Raw genomic sequence first — 19,102 nt, 5'->3', positions numbered from 1 at the left:
AGTTTTAAGAACTGAGACCTCCAGTGTGAGCTATGCAGAGTGTAACCACAAGGTGGCAACATCTCCTCACACTCTAACCCCTGAGAAATCCCACAAAGAGAAAAAGCACCTAAAAACAGCAGATGGGCCGATGAGATAATAAACGTCAACAACGTAACATTTTTTCAGTAATTTCAGGAACTGTGGACATAAATCAGTCTGCACTTTATTTCTATTAGAGTATCTTTACAAGGCTTGACAAGCCAAGTGCATAAACACCTGTAACCTTACACTTGATAAAAACTTGGTGCACAAAGCAGGCTTCATCCTTCTCTGTTTTTTTTCCTTAACTCTGTTTGAAACGTTGTGATCCGGCAGTTCCTTTTAAAGCACTGATCTGCAGATGGTCCTGGCCCTCTGCCTGAGCCATAGTCTCAGAATACAGATACACACATGCTATCACACACACACCATGTTTGGTACTTTGGAGCTTCAGATTAACATGAAGCATCAAATATCCAAAAGAAGCCAATAAAGGAGTTTTTCTGTGTTTTACATTTTAAGTCTGTCGGGAACCACAGAGTGTGTGCGGTTCCCTCACAAGCTCGTCCCCTCTCTCACCATAGGCTCAGTTTTAGCTGGGGTGCAACTTTAGGAGGAATTTTTGGTTTTAACCAGGCCCTTCGTCACCAGACCCCTGTAGAACTCCTGCAGGTACGTGTACACACACTTCCAATCTGGCTCACGCATCTTCACCATGTCGTCCACATCCAGCAGCTGGGGACAGTCCACTAGTTTCCTGCACCCACGGCCAGCGGGGGAAGGGGGTAGAGGAAGGGAATAGGGAGAGGAAGGAAAGGACCCAAAAAGACAGAAACAACGTGGATAGAACAGGAAACACAACAGGCAAAGGACAGATAAAAAGACACAGAAGGAACGGGACGGAGAGAGTAGACAAAGAGATGGAGAGTGTGGGAAAATGAGGAAGTGGGAGTGGGAAAAAAAAAAGAAAGCAGTGAGCAGCCAGTGAAAAACAAAAACAGAAGGAGTGAGAAAGAACACAAAGAAAAAACAATCACATTACATTCTGTGTTCACAAATATATCCATGAGCTGACATGCTTCATGAACATCTCAGTACATACATACAGTGCGTGACAAAAACACGTACGCACACACACAAAGGCAAAACAAAATGTCAAATGAGCGCCAGGCGATGCTCATTTAGCCTTTTTGTTTGCTGTTGTTTTTTTCTGTGCACTGAGACGAGGATGTTTTTGTTGTTGTTGTTGTTGTTGTTTTTAACCATAATCAATGTGAAATACGAGACACGATGAAAAAAACAACGTGGATTCTGCAAAAAACACACAAAAAAACCCCCCAAAGTTACAACGACAGAGTGACTAACAAAAACAACCACACTGGTGCACAGTATAGTGTGTGTTTGAGTGCGTATCAAGAATCCAGATAGTAAACATAAACTATTGGCGGGGATTTGGAGTGCCCGGGGAGGTGAGTGATAGTGCAACACAAAGGTGAGAAGATCTGGGGGAGTGGGTGGGGCTGTGGCTGAGTGACAGCACAGTGCTGAGTACGATTCGCTACTTGAGATATCTCAGCGTTACATTATCCTGGTGGGAGCACGTGAAGATGCACACACAGCTGGGTGGGGGTACCAAAAGTGAAGACTGGTGGCATAAAAGAGGAATTTGAAAAAGAAAAGAACAAGGAGAGGAAAGAGTTTTAGACTAAAATAGAGGGACATGACTCAAGGCACAGAGGCGAGCTTAGAAGTTTTTTTTTTTTTAACCTGTTTGCTGTTTGGAGTGGGATTGCCTGTGGGGATCTGGTTTGGAGGAGATTGGGGTGTCAGAGCGGTTACTCATAGGAGAGGGAAGAGTGGAGGTTTAGAGGCAGCGGTATTAGAGTAGTAATGGGCTCAGTCGTGAGTGGGGTTTTGATAAACCTGGGAGAAAGGGGGAAAGCAGGACATCGGTCGAGAAGTTTTCCCATACCACTGGTCTGCAAATGCCGGCATACAGCGACACAGAATAAAGGGGAGCGGGGCAGCGAATCAAACTGGCTCATCACTTCTACACCTATAGGCCTAACACAGTAGTTCTTCCATTGGTTTCCTACAGTCACTGCAAATGTTAGGAAGAACCTGTCTTCAGCATGTACTCACTCTGCAGCGCTAAAGGCCACCTCAAAGTTTTGCCTGCGGTTGCTCGGGCTCAGGGAGTTGTAGTCAAAGGCTTCGGGGAAGAAATTGTGCACCAGGGCACAGAACGCCATGCCGTTACTCCAGCTGGATGAAAAATTCTGAATATCCACATGCTGACGAAGAAAAAGAAACAAAAGAGATACGCAGACGGGGATGGATAAGCAGTGGAAACTTTCCCAAAGTATCATCTCAGCTCAGGTTCAAGATTAAAAATGAGCACTTAGCGTGGAGGATCGCTGGCTCACCTCATACGAGCGGGTCTTGGCACGACACCAGTCGAGGAGCATCTGCTTGATGGAGTTTGCATTGGGTACGCCAAAGCTGGTGGAGCGCTGGACTTTGTTTACCTTGGCCACCGCCTGATTTCCAGGGCTAAAAGAAAAGTCAGTTTTGTGTTAATATTTACATGCCTCCATCTGCTCCTTTTCTTTCTTTGGTAGCACTACCTTTCTGTTTATTCTTACCCGCCTCCCTCCTTCTCCAGCTTCTCTATCATGGCTTTGCGGGCCTGCATGGCCGATGTCTTCGGCAGCGTCTGAGCCCTCATCAGCTCCTTGCGCCTCTCCGCCTGCCTTCGCTCGATGGCGGCCAACCCGCCGCTGCCGCTTCGCGACGACGCGTCGTCCTCGCGGTCGAACACACTGAGCCCAGGAGGTTAATTTGAGAGAGTGCACAGATGTTTAAATCTGCTGTAGTTAACAGTACAAATGCCTCGTGACCAACCTTCCTATTTTTTTGCTCGTGTTAGTGGAGGTGGAAGAGGTGAAGCTGAATGATTTTGACTGGACTGTCCCTCCTAGAACGACAATCACACGGACACATTAATGAGAAGATTAAGAAAAAAAATGCAATGCACTCGAGTGAATGTGTTTTTGTAAATCCAGCAAGCAAAACTCACTGTCTGTTTTCTGCACATAACTGGACTCGACAATAGTACTGCGTGTTGATTTGCTCCCATCATCTGAAAACACACAAAAACTTTTTAAAATTGACCATTCTTTATAAAATTCTTCCCATCTCTGTCTTTATAATCAATTTTTTTTGATGCAACACAATTTTACTCTTTTTACTTTCAAGCTAATGTCTTTGTTTTGAATGTTTATAGATTGGTTTTATTGTTTTGGTTTTACTTCAGTTAAATGCTGGTTCAAGAAAGATTAGAGACTACCAGACTGAGCAAAGCGGTTCGTTTTGGTGATTTGGCCGACGGCTGACCCATCTGCCGACTTCTCCACCTTGCTCGTGACCACCTCTCCCGCTCCGACCCCGGCACGACCTTTCTGCACCCGGTCTTCTCTCTGCTGCCGGAGCTCCTGCAGGCGGGTTTCGCGTTCCTTTTCTCTCTGGTCTGGAGGAGAGGAGACGGGAATGGTAGAGAGATGATGTCAGTGGAAAAAGAGGAGGAGGAGAAGGAGGACAAGAGGTCCTAAATAAGCTGACAGGACCTCATCTGACTGCCACAAAGTTGGATTAAGTGAGGCCTTCCAGATTTGAGGCAATATGTTTGAGAATTCTTTCCACGGGACTGTGAGGGTTTCTGAGCACACAAACACCCACAGGTGGGAGTCTTAACAGGCAAGCCAAAGCTGTCAAATAAGATGTTCTGCGCAAACACCATAGACCACAGAGAGCAAATACACACTGCGATGTTGAAAACGCTGGTACCTGCACTGATGGCTGTAGTTTTTCTCAGAAAACACGCATGCATTTACACATACTGCACAGTATTAATGATTTACTAACTTAAATTGTGTCTAATATCTAGATCACCGAGGCCCTCTTGGACCCTTTGCATGCTCATTTCCACCGAATCCACTGACGCATCCACTCTAAATCTGAGCTCACCATTAGCAGGTGCCTAATGAAACCACGTGGTGAGTGCCCGCAGAAAAACAGATCTTAACTGTTGTAGGGTGAGTGTTTAACACATTAAAAAACCCAAAAACAAAACACAGGATGCATGCAAGATACCAAAAAATTTCATAATATCCTCCATCACAAACCACATCTAAGATTGTTGTGGTCTCACAATGACAGGGTGTGTGCACACAAAAAGGCAAACACAGGCAAGTATAAATTGTTATTGCACACTGCACACCACCTGTCCTACCCATTTCTTCTTGAGTACATCCCAGCATGGCCTCTGAGGGCAGAATTAAAGGCAATTACGTGTCAAGATAAGGTATAAACAATAACAAAAAAGTAGATGAAAATTAGAAATCATCAGGCCTGACTGCTTTTAAATATCTAAAAAGAAAGCCTTCATGCAGTTTGGAGTAACAGTAAGATGCATGATGTTACCTCTCTTTCTTTTACGGAGGTCTCTCATGGCTGCGCGGATCATCTTCCTCTCCTCAAAGTCTTTTGACTCATCGAGCTGTGAAAGAGGGGATGGAAACATGAGGGGTCGTTCTATGCAAATTTGCCCAATTGGTACTTTCTATGCTACAAATCTGCACGCACACAATGCAGAGCTGTGACAAGGTTTAGTGTCAATGCACAAACTTTCCACACGCCTGAATCAAAACACACTTTTATCGAAATAATAACTTAAATCATTGAGAATTATGGCTCCGGCGTGACGTACCATTTTGTCGAGGAGCTCTTCATCCTCGATCGCAGCCAGCTTTTCAGCTGTTAGTTTCCCGGAGAATTCAGCAGGTTTGGTCTGAGCGCCAGAGCCATTGGGAATGAGTGGGACGTGACGCTGGACAGACGAGACAGCTGAAAACACTGGCTCAGAAGCAATGACGGGCCCCGTCTCCATCTGCGCGCAAAACGAACACAGTAACACAACACAGAGCGTGAACAGGAGCACATTTATTATCATAGACTGCAAAGAAAACCGTGACCTTAGTTGGAAATCAGTGAGCTACTGGGAGGACACTTCTTAAACCAGAGCCAGAACCAAAATGAAGGAGGGTAAAAAAGAAAACTTATTTGAAAGTGGCTGACATTTAAGATGTAATCAGAACAAGCCGAGGGCTGCTCTAACACATCGCAGGGACAGTACGTCTGACACTTCCTGTCCAGTAATAACTTCCTTGTCTCTAGGCCAGCTCCAGCGGGATGATCTGCGAGGGAGTGACAATAAGCACACGAGGCTAAAAGAAACCCTGCCAAGTTACTGTTCACTAGTTTATGGAGTGCTGCTGACACATGGATTTTTCTTAATCATACAACACTGCTGCCAACCCGAGTTTATGTGACAGATGCAATGCTTTACTCTCACTGTAAAATAGGGACAACGCATTACTATATAAAAAAGTCCAGAGGAAAAATATCTCCTAAGGGCTGAGGAGCAGAGCTGAGGAACGTGGGAATGTGTTGCATTATTGAGAGTTACCATGAATCCTATAGCAAATTCCTTTTACATGTTCATATGGTGCCGAATGCCTGTGGCAGACTATATGTTCTAGCTGTGGCCTCAATGCTTTTGCTGTAAACGACTCTGGGTCCAGATATAGCTCAGGCAGCTGGTCCCATCTGTATTCACAGCCGCCGAGTCCTGCCCACTGAAGTCCCCCAGCCAAACCAGGTCTCAGCAGGGAGGGACAATGCCCAGCTCAGCCACAGAACTGGGTGATCAAAGGTGGTCCCTGGTTTTCAACTCTTTTCTGGACACAGAGTTCTGACCCATGGGACAGGCTGGACTGAGAGGCCCGCGACCGATGAAGAATGTTCTGGGAGGCAATGCAGCCAGACAAGGTCTCTGAGTCAGGCCACAGGGGGAATGCACACGGGGTGAGAAGCTCCCCGATAACCTTTGTGGTCGAGTCATGTATAACTAAGCCTAAGTGTACCTATAAACATCCAAGTCATTGTGGAATTTTAAAAAAGCCTGTTTTGATAGGTTTTTTTTTCTGTGATGGGAGACTGCTTTGACCAGTTCCAGGTGAAAAAGTATAAATAGAAAAAATGGCAAAATAAGCTGAAACTGGGCAAAGACATACAGAAACACGATCAGATAAGATCACCCCTCATTATCACATCGGTCTGCTGAAAGGATTACCACTTAATGGAAACCAGTCACCTTGACTTAAAGTAGTTGACTGGCGGTCCCAGCTGCCTCCACAAGATTAGACTCTTCATGGTTCAATAACTGAATCTCATGCTGCAAATTTACAATATCCCTGGAAAGGTTACAAGTGCACACACAGAGGGTATGTTACACAGTTGCAAAAGCAAACAAGCCTCAAGATGAGGACCACATCTAATCAGAGCCTTTCAGTCTTTTCTAACCTGACGTCTTGCTACTAGGCTCCTTTCTGAAAAACACTGTGCCACACGAGTTAAAAACGCCTTCAGTGGCTTTGCGGGACCTGCTTTCCTTCCTTGCATTTTCTTTCTAACTCGTGATTCCAACTTTATAAATGAAAAGGAACAAAAAGCAGAAGAAAGACTTCAAACGTTCAATTCTATCTTCATGTGCCTGCCAAAGTGAGCACGGCACACAATCTGCAGATGGCAAACTAAAAGGCTGCTGCTAAATGTAATCATCCTTCCCTCCGCCGGGAAGTGCATCCACTCAACAGAACACTTGCAGGCATCCATGAATGCGAGCCGGGACACAATTAGAGACGCATGGTGTTACAGCACAGGAATACCTCTGTGACAGACTGCGGTGGAGTCCTTCACATAAACACAATCTGTCAGAATCTGTGGCAGCTGAGACGGTCAGCTGAGACGGTCAAGCTTACTGAGAGATTTGAAAGAGGTGACCAGAGTATGTGGTTTGAACACGGGATCGCTGCTGCGGCACATAAAATTAATGGTCTGCGGATCCGCAGGTATTGGCAACACTGGCACAAAAAGACAGTCCCATTCTTCAAGTGGCTTATCTGAATTAAAGGGATCATGATCAGAATCATTAACAGAGCAGTACCATGCTGTTGCAGAGAGAAATGTTTGCCATCAGAGAGGGAGCAGAGAGGGAGCGGCACGTAGCAAAGGTTGGCGGGTGAGGGGCCGGTGAAGGTGCGTTTGTCCTGGGAGACAGAGAGACTGAGTGCTGGATGGGCGTTAGAGGCTCCTGGGGTACACTTAACTGACTATGCAGGAGACGGTGTGCTTGGGTTTCCTGAGGTGCACTGGAAAGAGAGTGTTGGGGAGTGCAGCTGGAAGCATCCTGGAGTTTTTCAGACCCAGTCTCTTGCATGCAGGATGGAGCACCACCGGATGAAGTTTTGCTTTTATTAGAAATTAAACTGGAGCAGTCTTTGCTGTAAAGTTCATGCAGTGATGGATCAGGTAGCCCCATCACCTGACACAGGGCCTCAACTTGCCTCATCAGCCTTTCCTGCTGAATCCTCAGTCTCAGGTTCTCCTCCTGCAACCTGGACATCGTCTCAGCCAGAGGAGCCACCTCAGCCGCAGCCTCATCCAGCCGGGCATCCACTCGCTTCCCAAAGGCTTGCAGGTCACTGTGGATCTCCCCCACGGCACAGCGCAATGTTGCTTCAAATTTCTTCACACCAAATTGCTCCTCTTCATCCTCAGCTTCATCCTGAGCAAGCAGGTCCCCAATTACTTCTTCGAGGCCAGACTCAGCACAAGCACTGTCTGGGCTTCCCAAAGCCTTAGGAGACTGAGAGGCTGGGAGGAAGTCCAGGTTCACTCCAGGCATGGCCAGACAAACTTTAACTCACACTGGCCAATGTCCTCTTTGCTGAAATACCCACAAGTTTCCAAAAAGTTTATCCTGAGGTGTCAGATCAGGGCTGTGTCCTATGCCTCAGTGAGAATAGAAGTGTCCTCTCAGAAAACAATGCATGACCTTTATACCCCCAGCAAATCCCCCCCTGCAACCAATGAGTATGCAGGGAATCCTGTTTCCCAGGCAGCCCACACCTACTCATTTCTAGGTGCCCTGGGCGTGTATATTTATCTCCTGCCCCGCTGTTATTCCACTGAGCTGGTTAGATCTGGGGCACTGGGGGAGGTGGAATTGTAGTGACCACAAGTCAGGAAACTCACACCTCCCAGTTCAACTTTCCTTTTATCTAAAGCACGTCCTTCACACCTCCACTGGCAGGCAGCAGGCATTTAGATGTGGCTCTAGGCCTGGGCTGAGGTGAAAAAGTTGCACACTGGTTGTACACCTCCTTTACTAAAGGCTTTCTAACAAAATACAACCTGATTCATCAGCTCAGCCATTTTGCATGATTACCATTCAAGATATAGCTCCAGATTTGGGAAGAGGGCAAAGAATTTAGGTCCATGAGAAAACCAGACATGCTGTGGATATGAAGTAAAGCCCTGTTTTCAGAGCTCTGGGCAAGGATGTTAGGAAGGACAGCAATTCAAAAATTTCGTTCAAGGGTAAAGTCAAATCAGCCAGTGCTGATGTCAAGTACTTCTGTGTTAAATTAAAACTTCTTAAGATGAAGTTACTCAAAGGCGTTTTGCTGCACCACAGTACAGAAATCAAATAGTACTGTGCATACTGCATCTATGAACACAGTGTGAACAGAAGCATTTCATGATAAATATGTGATCATTGATGACAAACATAAAGACGTAAAGTAAAGTGCATCAATCTAGGATTAAAATGAGGACTGGAACTGGGGAGAAATTTGACAAAGTGCAACAGTCGCTGGAATTTAAAGATAAGCAAATGAGAATGACGTGGGCTCGAAGAGTGAATACAAATGCTTAGCGGCAGCAGGAACAATAGCCCAACCCATGGAGGACATCGCTCTACTCTATTAATTAAGTACATCCCCAGCCTTTACCCTCCGGTCTGTGAACCAAGCTTAAATCTGTGACACACATGAACCGGTTGTGTACCCAGCATGCGTCATGGATCGACAGCATGCTAACAATAGAGTTTTCATCCCTCTGTGTGACAGCGAGACAATCTGCCACTGACTTTGAGCCTAGACGTCCACGTTCATGCGGCAGCACCACCAGCGTGACCGAGAGCTTTGAAATAATCTCTGCGACTTTTGGAAAGGCCAACTGTCCTGTCATCGCCATGGTTATAAAGCTAAGGCATCATTTGTACTTGTGTTCAAGGCCAGCGATCAGCATGGACAGACAGCGGACAAAACAGGCAGGAGCAGCTGCGATCACTTAGAGCAGAAGCCAACATTAATTAGCCACCACCTAAAATGAACTCTCATTGTAATGAAACACTGCGAGCACTTAGCCGAAATAAAAAACTACAAGTCACTCAGTATTTGGACTTTTTTATTGTTATTTGATCTTAACCGGTCTCTCAAATGGCTCCTGATTTAAAAGTGATCGTCTAGAAAAGAAAAGCCGATGCTATCAGCGTCTTTTATTGGGATAGAAATAAATTGCAAGTGCTCAGGTTAGACCACCAAAGTGAAGGCCAGACCACCCAAACAGATCACAGTTTCATCTCAAAACCACTCTGGTCAATTAACATCACTAAACAGGAAGAGTTTATTCAAACGCATGCCATCCTGTGCACTCTCTTATAGTCACTAATGTGAAAAGGGTATGTGGGTAAGCTTCTTTAAGGTCAATCCTCCTGACATGTCACCTTCTCTCTCTTACACACACACACACACACACACACACACACACACACACACACACACACACACAAGCTAAACCAGAGAAAGTCAGGCAACAGGTGGTCTCTGCATCTGCCTGAACCAACCCACCAACCTCTGAGCTCAGCTTAACCAACGGTGTCTGTTGTTTTTCTCAGTCTCATTAGCGTGGTGACTGAGGCTTAGTCTTCGATGGTGAGCAGAAGCTGTTGAAATATCAGCAGCAGCCTTAATGCAGCTCTGCGCTTTCTCACTGAAGGTGTTTACGTTAAACTTATACAACTACGACGCAGCTGTCTGGATGTTGTAAACCACTGCCTGCTGCTGCCAGCATGCAGTCATACCTGTGCTGTGTCGCTGGAGCCCATTGCTGATCCACCAACCTCAACAGTTACAGATAGCACAGTTGTTGTCTGGTAACTGTTTAGAAGTAATCCTATGCACAGCTGCACTTAAAGACATTACCTGCATGCTAGGATAAACCTCACATCTTGCAGAAGATTTATCTTCTTCATGCAAAAATCTGTCTTTTATAAGAAAGCTGTTATGCTAAAGGAGGGTCCACAGGCACAGCCTTGTGGACCCTCTTCCCAGCCCTAATTAACCTACTCTCAAATCTCATAATCAGATTACCACTGCGCTCAACACACGGGGGGAGGGGGGACACAAAGCCATTAAAGAGTAAACAGAACAGTGTTTGTTGTGCCTTTCCTCTCTCAATCACCCACTCTCCATTAACTAGGATGCTTCCTTTCATGGTAGAGTGAAGGATTTAAGAAATGGGGCAAATGGGAGTTTATCTGTTCTCCCAGACCTCAGATGTTATAGTTTGGTCATTTCTGACTGCTGTAACTTTCCAATCCTATGGAAAGACCAATCCACCCAATCAGTGCAGTGTGTGCACATGCAGCACTGTGCAAATGATCCACACCTCATTTCTTTATGTTTTGCTAGGAAAATGGGCGCAGTGCAGCTTTGGCACACACTAGATTGATCAGCTGACGGGGCAGACGTATCTCTCAGGTCCCGTGTCAGGTTTTTCCTGGATTCTTTCCAATTTTGTAAGGGAATGACTTTCAGATAGTGCTGTAGTGGGGGTTTAGGTCCAAGACTTCCAGTTTTCTCCTCCACTTGTTCAGTTTTCTCAGTTTTTTTAAGAGATAAGATAAGAGAGACACTGTACACCAGGATGAGATGGTCCAAGTTTTCAGCTAATAGCACTTTTGGAGTCATGCTGATAAAAAAATATATAATTTGATATCCGTCAAACTGTGTTATCTTTGGCATTTTTCATAAAGAAATGTTCTTTGCTAAGTTGTCTAGATACAACACAGGTTGATCCCTTGAGTTATATGTTGTTTCATGCTTGAACGACTCATAGGTCACCGTTAACTGGCTTAAAAAGCAAAAAAAATGTTCATTTGAATGTTTACAAGGCCTTATAATTAGTGAAAAAGTAGCCAATGTCCAGGGAAAACTTTAAAAAATCTCTAGAAAGCCTGAAGAAATAGGTTTTCTAAAAATTACAAAAAGGAAATGAGGGATAGTTCAAGACTTTTGCACAGCACTGAAGGTGTATTTAGGAAACATTTCCTGGATAATTTTCAGCGTGCATGACCTACAGAGAAAAACGGGAATACCCAGAACACCTCCCTCCCTCCCTCTTTCTCTCTCTCTCTCCTTCTCTCTTTCATATACCCTACAAGGGCAGATGTGACTGGCTCTGTGTTTGATAAACACTGTTCTTCCCTCCTCTCCCTCCTTTTCTTACACATGGTGTCCTTCACTCCCCTGGCTCTCTAGCTTTTCAGACCTTATAGGTGATTGTTGTGACAGAAACGCAGCAGAAACCGTGCAATTTAACTGGGTCCGCTGGAAATAAAACAGAAGATGAAAAAAAGCTCAAACTTTAAATTAATAGCAGATCTTATCAAGCCTGTTACACGAGCTTGATAAGATCTGTCAGGTTTATGTGTAGCCACAATTTTGTGACCATTTGTCAAAACCATTTTGTAAGGCAGTTTGTACCTTGATGGAGGGTCCAGAGGAGAAGCTGGAGGAAGAGATCTTAAATGGTGTGGCTCTTAGGCCGAGGGTCAACTCTGAAACAGAGAAACAAAGATTTGAGAAATGTAAGACCTTAAGCTGGTGTGAAAACAAACACACACCACTACAGTGTCATACACAGCACACAAGTCTAATGACTGAAGATAGCACCACCTTTAACATAAGCACTTTCTTCACTGGCCTGGTGTGCACATTTCTATGTGACCCGCTTCCACCCACATCCAGACACGCACACATGAAAGCTATATCATAAAATACAGGACTGATGCAAACCAGCAAAGCTCGGTCTACATTTAAGAGAGTTTGCAGTGCTTTTGCAGGAAACTGGAGACACATTAACAGGCTGCTGTTACTCAGAGCAGGACAGGCAGGATTCCAAAAAAGGAGCCTAAAAACATTAAAGCGAACATGACATGAAAAAGAGCCGTGCGAGGCTCGTGACAGAGCGCAGCGCGGCTCTCGGAGTACGAGGGAGCTGTAAGTGGTGAGCGGGCTGGAATCGCACGTGTTCAGACTGAGTTTAAAATAAACTGTTTGGGTTTTAGATGCCGGTCGCTGAGAAGAGCTGAAGCTTTAGACATCTTTGTTTGGACAGACTGTAACAGCAGCCGTAGCGCTCGCGCTTCTGTAAAGCGCTGAGTTGATGCCAGACATGTTTTTCTATCATGCAGATAATTCGTCTCTGTTACATCACGACATACTGTCCTGAGTGTACTATCAAGATGTTGAGCCACATTCAAAGTGAATGTGTTCCCTCTCTGATGGCATTTTTCTCTCATTTTAAAATTCACACTCAAACCACTGACTGTAAAAAGTAAGTGTGTTGCAGACAATAACTACAGAATATGACACACAAAGGCCTGTACTGTATGGGCAGGCAGGCTAATTCATTTGCACTGTAACAATATTCCCATTGAGTTTCGTCTGAGACAACCAGTTGCTGTTTCTCTTGTCCAAGTTTGTTCTCTTCTGTTGACCCCACAGCTCCGTACTCCCGACATGCCCACGCTCTAACAAATACCATTCAGTGCGACCGCGCTGTTTATACACTCAGCTCTAACATCTATCCCCACTCATCCATGTGCTTCTTCAGATGCACAAAACCCCCCTTGACATTATCCCACTTGTGACATTATTCCTTCAATCTGATTACTCCTTGTAGCGGCTGATATTAATGCTGACATTTGGAAGAAAAGACATATAGTCCATTAGAAATAACGTGGGCTGCAGCTTGGCAACCTTAATGAGTCCAAACAAAAACACTAGTGTGTGGTAGCTCAGAGTAAAATCTCTACACTACACTATGTCAACCATCGCTGCTCCTGATGACCATTTAAGGACGTAGTGAGCTCCGGGTTGATGCTCCTACCTTGCCTTTGCCCCACCAGGGCATTGGGAGTGATGCGTGGGGTCATGTGGGTGATGGGTATAATGTTGCCTCTACTGGTGGTTGATGAGGAGGAAGTGGTGGTGCGTCCATCCTTGATCTCAATGGTGAGGAAGGTCTTCATGTCTGGGTCTGCCTCTCCCTGGGTGACCTTTTCTCCAGCTGCTATCCCTGGGGTCCCGTCTTCCTTTGACTTATCGGAGGCGTGCGCATCTTTTTGAGCTGGATGTCCCATCCCACCCATGGAGCTCTGCGATTGGTCAGCTGAAGACAGAGACTTGTTAGCCACGCCTCTTGGCTGAGGCACGACCTGACTCACGGATGCAGATGCAGAGCCCACACGTGACCGTGCTGGCCTGTCTTCAGATGTGCTGAGGGATGCTGCTGAGTGTGTAAACAGCTCGGTAGCTCTGGAGACATTTGCATGGCCAGTGCTGCTGGAGAAGGAACCATTCCTCAAAGGAGTTTTCTTTAAAGATGAGACATTTGAACTCTGTTCAAGTTCTGCAAACTTGCGCATTCGATCACGAACAGAGGTGGTGCGACTTAACTGCTCCGATATAACAGCTTTCTTCTCGGGTGCTGTGAAGACAGAATGAAAGAGGGGAGTTTAAATCAAAGAAAGAGACAGCTCCGTACAGGAGAGATAAGTAACCAGGATCTCCTCCACTGCCCAGGCTGAATTTAGCACCGTTACAACTTATTGCTCTTGTAATCCCCCTCCTTCACCTCAAAAACTTTCTACAAATCCTATTCCTCTTTTCTTTCCTCATTTTTAGCCTTTGTTCCAGCCCCATGTTTTACTTGACTTAACTTGTGCTTCACCCTCTCATTGTTCCTATATTTTTGGACTTTTCAGGGAATGTTTCTCTCACTTAGAGGTGATATGTACAACGCTCATGGTTTGGGATATCTAAGGATTAGAGTAGATGATATTTACTGGGGTCATACTTACAAAGATGAAACAAGATGTGACACTTAAGAGGAAAACAAAATTATAGCACAGCTTGTAGGACATGACATGACATGAGATCTAGGAGAGAGCGCTGAAGATATGGTGCATTAACAAAATGCTCCCTTCCCAGCCGTCCATTCCTTTATGGTCAACCTAACAGCCCCTACATAATTCTCAGAACTGATCTAGCAATAATTTCAATGAGAATTTCTCCAGATATATTCAAGAAAATGTAAAGATGAATGTTTAAAGGTTTTCCTTGATAAGTATCTTAAAAAGATGATCTAGCTTGATATTGACAGGCTTTCTACTTATACATCAGAGCAGGGCTCTTACCAGAATCCCTCGTTTTGCCATAAGAGCGGGACAGGTCACTGCCCACAGTTATCTAAACACGGGAAAAAACAAAAACACGACAGAACAATTAGTACAGGAAGAAGAGGAGAGCAGAGGTCAACGGGCAGAGCGAAAAATACACATTCATGAGGACTACATGGGCGGCTCCGGGGACTCCTGACCTACACAGTCCTAAATACAGAATCGACTGGTGGTGTTTTCATTATGTAACATTGTACTCGGCATGAAGATGTGAGCATCTGTTCTTTTTTTGGCACTGTGGCCACGACGGATCCCAGAGTGTTTACATTACTGCGAGGAGCCTGAGGATCAGCTTGTATAGCACGGGGAACAATAAAAAAAAGTTTGGGGCCAGTCTTGAGTAAACACATTAAGCGAAGCGACACGATGGCGTCATGGTCACCGTAGCCCCCCTCCCGCTCCATGTGAAGATCTTGCTTTTAACAGTTTAACAGAGTCAGTGCAGAAAAACAGAGAGAGAGGGAATGTTTGGCCTTTAACGCTGTGTACTCCTCTCTGACACCAGGTGAGGCCGAAGCGCCGCTGAGGTGAAACAGAGACAAGTCAGGTGCACAGTTTGTTTGTGTAACCAAGTAACAAAAGTCAAACAACATCCAGCGGGAGTTCGAAGTGGAGTGTTTATGGATGCCGATGTGACCTGGGTGTCACTGAACAATGAAGTGTCGGCTTTCGTGTCAAGAATAATGACGTGGAAGGAAAGAAAAAAGGAGCGCTCGGACGGTTTGTGCGCTTCAGTTTGGCTACGCAGCTCAGCACCCCACTCTAGTGGCGCAGTCACGATATACGGCGTGTGTCGCTCAGTGTTCAGCGGGCTCAAAGAGACAGACAGCTGACAAATGCACCACAAAGCATTCATGTAAGACTCCAGGACAGCCTGAGTACAAGACAGAGTAGCTTAAAAAGGTGCAAAAACATGGATTACTTAATTTAAGTTGTTAATTCATGAATATGACTGAATCCTGAAGCACACACACACACACACACTCCACCTTTTGCCTCTGGATGTCAGTTTTCCCGCTGAGCAGGCCATTTACGGGATCTCTCCGAGATAAAACCGCCCCATCAGGCTCCTCCTGGTTAGACTCAGCTTGGGTGCCGGCTGAACCTCGGCTTCTGCTGTCAGTTTCTGAATCTGTGCTGCAAGTCGATTCACTCCCGGCTACCTCCGCCTCCTCCGATGGCGCCCGCTCCTCTGAGGACATGCTCGCACTCTGATCAGATGTGCCAGAGACCGTCCGCTTCCTTGACAACAGGCCGATGCTGTCTGAAGTCTCGGAGCCCAGACGGGGTCTGACGCATGAATCCGAGACATCTGAGCCCACTCTCTGTCTGGCACAGGACTGGGAGTTGATGCTTCTGTCTGATGCCCCGGAGTTCAGCCGACCACGCTGGGAGGAACTCTGGCTCTTGTCTGAGGCTCCAGAGTCCAGCCGGGCTCTGTAAGCTGAGCCCAGACCTTTCTCTGAGGCCACAGAATCCAGATTGGGCTTGGAAAGCATCGAGGCTGCGCTAAGATCGGAGGAGTCTGACCTCTGACAGTGAGACATAACCAGGTCGGCCTCCTTGGTCACAGCTTCTCGCTGAGGCTGGATCAACAGAGGTCCATCATCCTTTACCAGGTGATCCAGAACCAACACCATCCCTGAGTTGGAACCTGCTATAAAAAACACAAATGAAATATATGAAGTAACTTTCTGTACCATTCAAGTTTTCTCTTCTGTAAAAACACATTTTCATGTTACCTAGATTCTTCTTGTATTACTAGTACACTAGAGGGCAATGGAAGAAGTAGATGGGTATGTTGGAGACTTAAATGAAATCTTTCCACAACACTGGGGCCCCAGAAAGGCCAGGCTAGAAAATACACTCAGGATCACAGGGCAGGCATGTGGAGACATGAAGGGATGTAGACATTTCCTCCAGACTGGCCTCAAGTTCCTGAGTGAGATTTGCAACTGGGCCGGTGAATGTGCGTCAAGTAGGAAGAAGGCTTTCCACGAGTGTGGAAAGCGATCATGTGGCACAGTTATATCTGGGACACGATTAAAAAAAAGGAGTCAGGGAGAGAGTGGGTTAAAAAGAGAGACGAACAGGAAACCACACTCCAAACATCACAGCCCTGCCCGCATCCTCCCCCCTGCGACAAGCATCTACCTCCAACACCCCACCATGCTGCTATATGAATATCTGAGGTTATGCACACACACCGCAGATAAGAAAAACAGAGAAAACCAAGATGTGTATCCACTTCCTACAGCACATGTACAAAGAAAGACCTAAAAACACTTCTGACTGACCTTAGTTTGCACCAGCTTGGCAACCAAATGGAGTTCACCAAGTATGCATGTCTGTCATTTACTAACCAAATCAAAGAGGGACTCCAGTCTGACCGGAGGCAGCCGACAGTCTCTTTCAACTTTCGAGCAGATGTAATCACGGCTGAGCATTCACAGCTTCACCAAGCATAGCTGACCTTTATCGGCTCATTACTGCTTTGTAGATTCTGCACAATAAGTTTATTAATAATAGTTTATCGCTTTTAAAGCAATTTCCCAAAATAATCCTGTGAATTGTTTCAGATATGAGAGAAGCTAAAAATGGCAGCAAGCTGTTGATTAAACAGACCGAATGCTTATGTAATACAGCCTGAATAGAAAACGTGATCGGGACACACAATTAGGACAATAATGGTCCGCTACACAGTAGTGTCTATAGCTCGCAATGCACTCAACCAAAGCTCAATTACTGGTCTTTAATAAGTGTAATAACCGAGGTGAGAGCCAGCACACGCGCGCGCGCACACACACACACACACGCACACACACACACAGCTGCTCTCCAGCAAACTCACGTTATTGTTCATGTCGTTGCCGTTGGGAAGCTGTCGTATCTATTGTGTGGCCATTTCTGGGAAAATCCCCACTGCTACTGCATAATGAGAGGCTTGCATTTTTTTTATATATATTTCAAAATAGCAACAAAACGCTACAGCCTTCTGCCAGTATATATACGGAGCACAAACAAAGGACAACCAAGAGCTTTCTTTATACTGCTTTGACAGTGAAGCAATGACCCCAGAGGAAGCCTGCCCAGTATTTGTGCTGGCTGTGAAGGGGTCAACACGAGTTCGTTTCAGCTGCTCATGAGCAGTTCCATGGTTTAATCAAACCTTAAATTTGTTGTAACAGGCTGGGCACAGGCTTCTGTAGCAAGGTGATGAAGGCAACAGTTAGCCCTGTTAGCCACAAAGTATTTTAAAAGAAGTTGTTATATTAGATGTAAACACAATATTAACCCCATTGTAGATTTGGAGCCATGCCAGCAGCTCTGGACTTTCATTATTAGTATTTTTTATTCAATTTGACAACTCATACAATACACAGTAATACAATATGATTTGATATTTTACTCAAATCTACAAGTTTAACCTCACCGTGGTGAAAAAAAAAGGAAAAAGAAAAGAAACAGTCTGGATTACTAGAGTCTGAATGATTCATCCTCAGGAACAATGAATGTCTGTCCGTGCATGTAGTTGCTGTTGAAACTTTTCAGTGGCAACCAAATGGAAGAGCAACACTGACAGAGAGGTTAAAAAAAAACAAAAACGTACGTAATCTTTCAATGATCCGACCTGTGGTGGGATTAAGCAACTTGTTTTTAGAGCTAGTACACGCTTGTGCTACGGTACTGCGGGGTCTGTGTTATTAGGTGGTTGCTAGGAACCGTGATTAGGTCATATCACGCATCATTAAAGCTTTGTGGATATAAATTAGATGTTATTGTTGCAAAATGAGATGATGCTTTCATAATTTGTTACTTTTTTTTTCTTTTCTTTTTTTCTTTTTTGTTGCGTTGGCAGGTGGTTGCCAGGCAACATAATAAGATCTAATATAGGGGGCCTAAGATATACCTGTGTGCCAATTCTGGTTGCTCAGCTTGTGATTGTGTAAAGAGATTTCATGTGTTATAGCAATATTTGCACTGGTGCTGTGACACTATGGTTAATCAGCGATTTGTTGGTTTAGACCAAAGACTATAGCGAATGACAGGGGACTTGTACTTATACTAATAGCTAGACAAATCACCTGGCCACTTGTGCCTTTGAGCATGTCCATTCTTTCTAATGATCAGCAGCGAGGAATTCACTTGTTTGCAAACAAAATCCGTGAAACTGTGTGTGTACTGTATACAGACCACAAAATCCTGAGGAGTTAGTGGTCTCAGCTGTTAGCTTCACGTACTATTGAATAGCAAATGACGCTCTTTTTGCAAATTATGACCCAAATAGAGTCAAAAGGATAATATTTTTGTGCAAAACCTTTAGATTAATAAGTTACTGTATGGGGATCACTTTCTCAGTCTGAACTACCCCTATCCCACATCACCTCCAAAACGATCAGCTCAAAGCTTTAAAATTGCATAAGATACGTTCAAAGGAACTCGCTCTCCCCTGAGAACTTAAAGCATTGAGAAACTCTTGAAATCATAACCTTACCGGTATAGTGACACATGGTCACTGACGTAAGCATGTAAATATAAGCTTCTTCTTTGTATGTGAAACGCGGAATTATGCGTTTATGCTCAGGGCTT

At 45.1% G+C, this 19,102-nt stretch overlaps 1 protein-coding gene across 9 annotated transcripts in view; it reads right to left on the bottom strand.

Annotated features, from left to right (window-relative positions):
* The window catches only part of smtnb (smoothelin b), a gene marked incomplete at its 5' end in the record, with an annotated part of 49,453 nt that overhangs the window by 1,895 nt on the left and 28,456 nt on the right, over window positions 1–19,102 (bottom strand). For 2 of the 9 annotated variants that reach the window (XM_082554586.1, XM_082554590.1), the window contains 13 exons: window positions 2,164–2,315; window positions 2,448–2,574; window positions 2,667–2,843; window positions 2,926–2,998; window positions 3,101–3,163; window positions 3,371–3,550; window positions 4,304–4,345; window positions 4,504–4,579; window positions 4,790–4,969; window positions 11,754–11,827; window positions 13,162–13,761; window positions 14,471–14,522; window positions 15,502–16,169. In XM_082554586.1, coding sequence (XP_082410712.1) covers window positions 2,164–2,315; window positions 2,448–2,574; window positions 2,667–2,843; window positions 2,926–2,998; window positions 3,101–3,163; window positions 3,371–3,550; window positions 4,304–4,345; window positions 4,504–4,579; window positions 4,790–4,969; window positions 11,754–11,827; window positions 13,162–13,761; window positions 14,471–14,522; window positions 15,502–16,169 — 2,464 coding nt within the window. Of the gene's footprint in view, window positions 1–600; window positions 779–2,163; window positions 2,316–2,447; window positions 2,575–2,666; window positions 2,844–2,925; window positions 2,999–3,100; window positions 3,164–3,370; window positions 3,551–4,303; window positions 4,346–4,503; window positions 4,580–4,789; window positions 4,970–11,753; window positions 11,828–13,161; window positions 13,762–14,470; window positions 14,523–15,501; window positions 16,170–19,102 lie in introns of all 9 variants that reach the window. The other 7 variants (XM_082554587.1, XM_082554593.1, XM_082554585.1 and 4 more) reach the window with 7 other exon arrangements.

Source organism: Aulonocara stuartgranti, assembly GCF_965226115.1.
Source record: "Aulonocara stuartgranti genome assembly, chromosome: 12".
NCBI lineage: Eukaryota > Metazoa > Chordata > Actinopteri > Cichliformes > Cichlidae > Aulonocara > Aulonocara stuartgranti.
The sequence above is the reverse complement of the archived record's forward strand: the minus strand, read 5'-3'. Positions and strand labels throughout refer to the sequence as shown.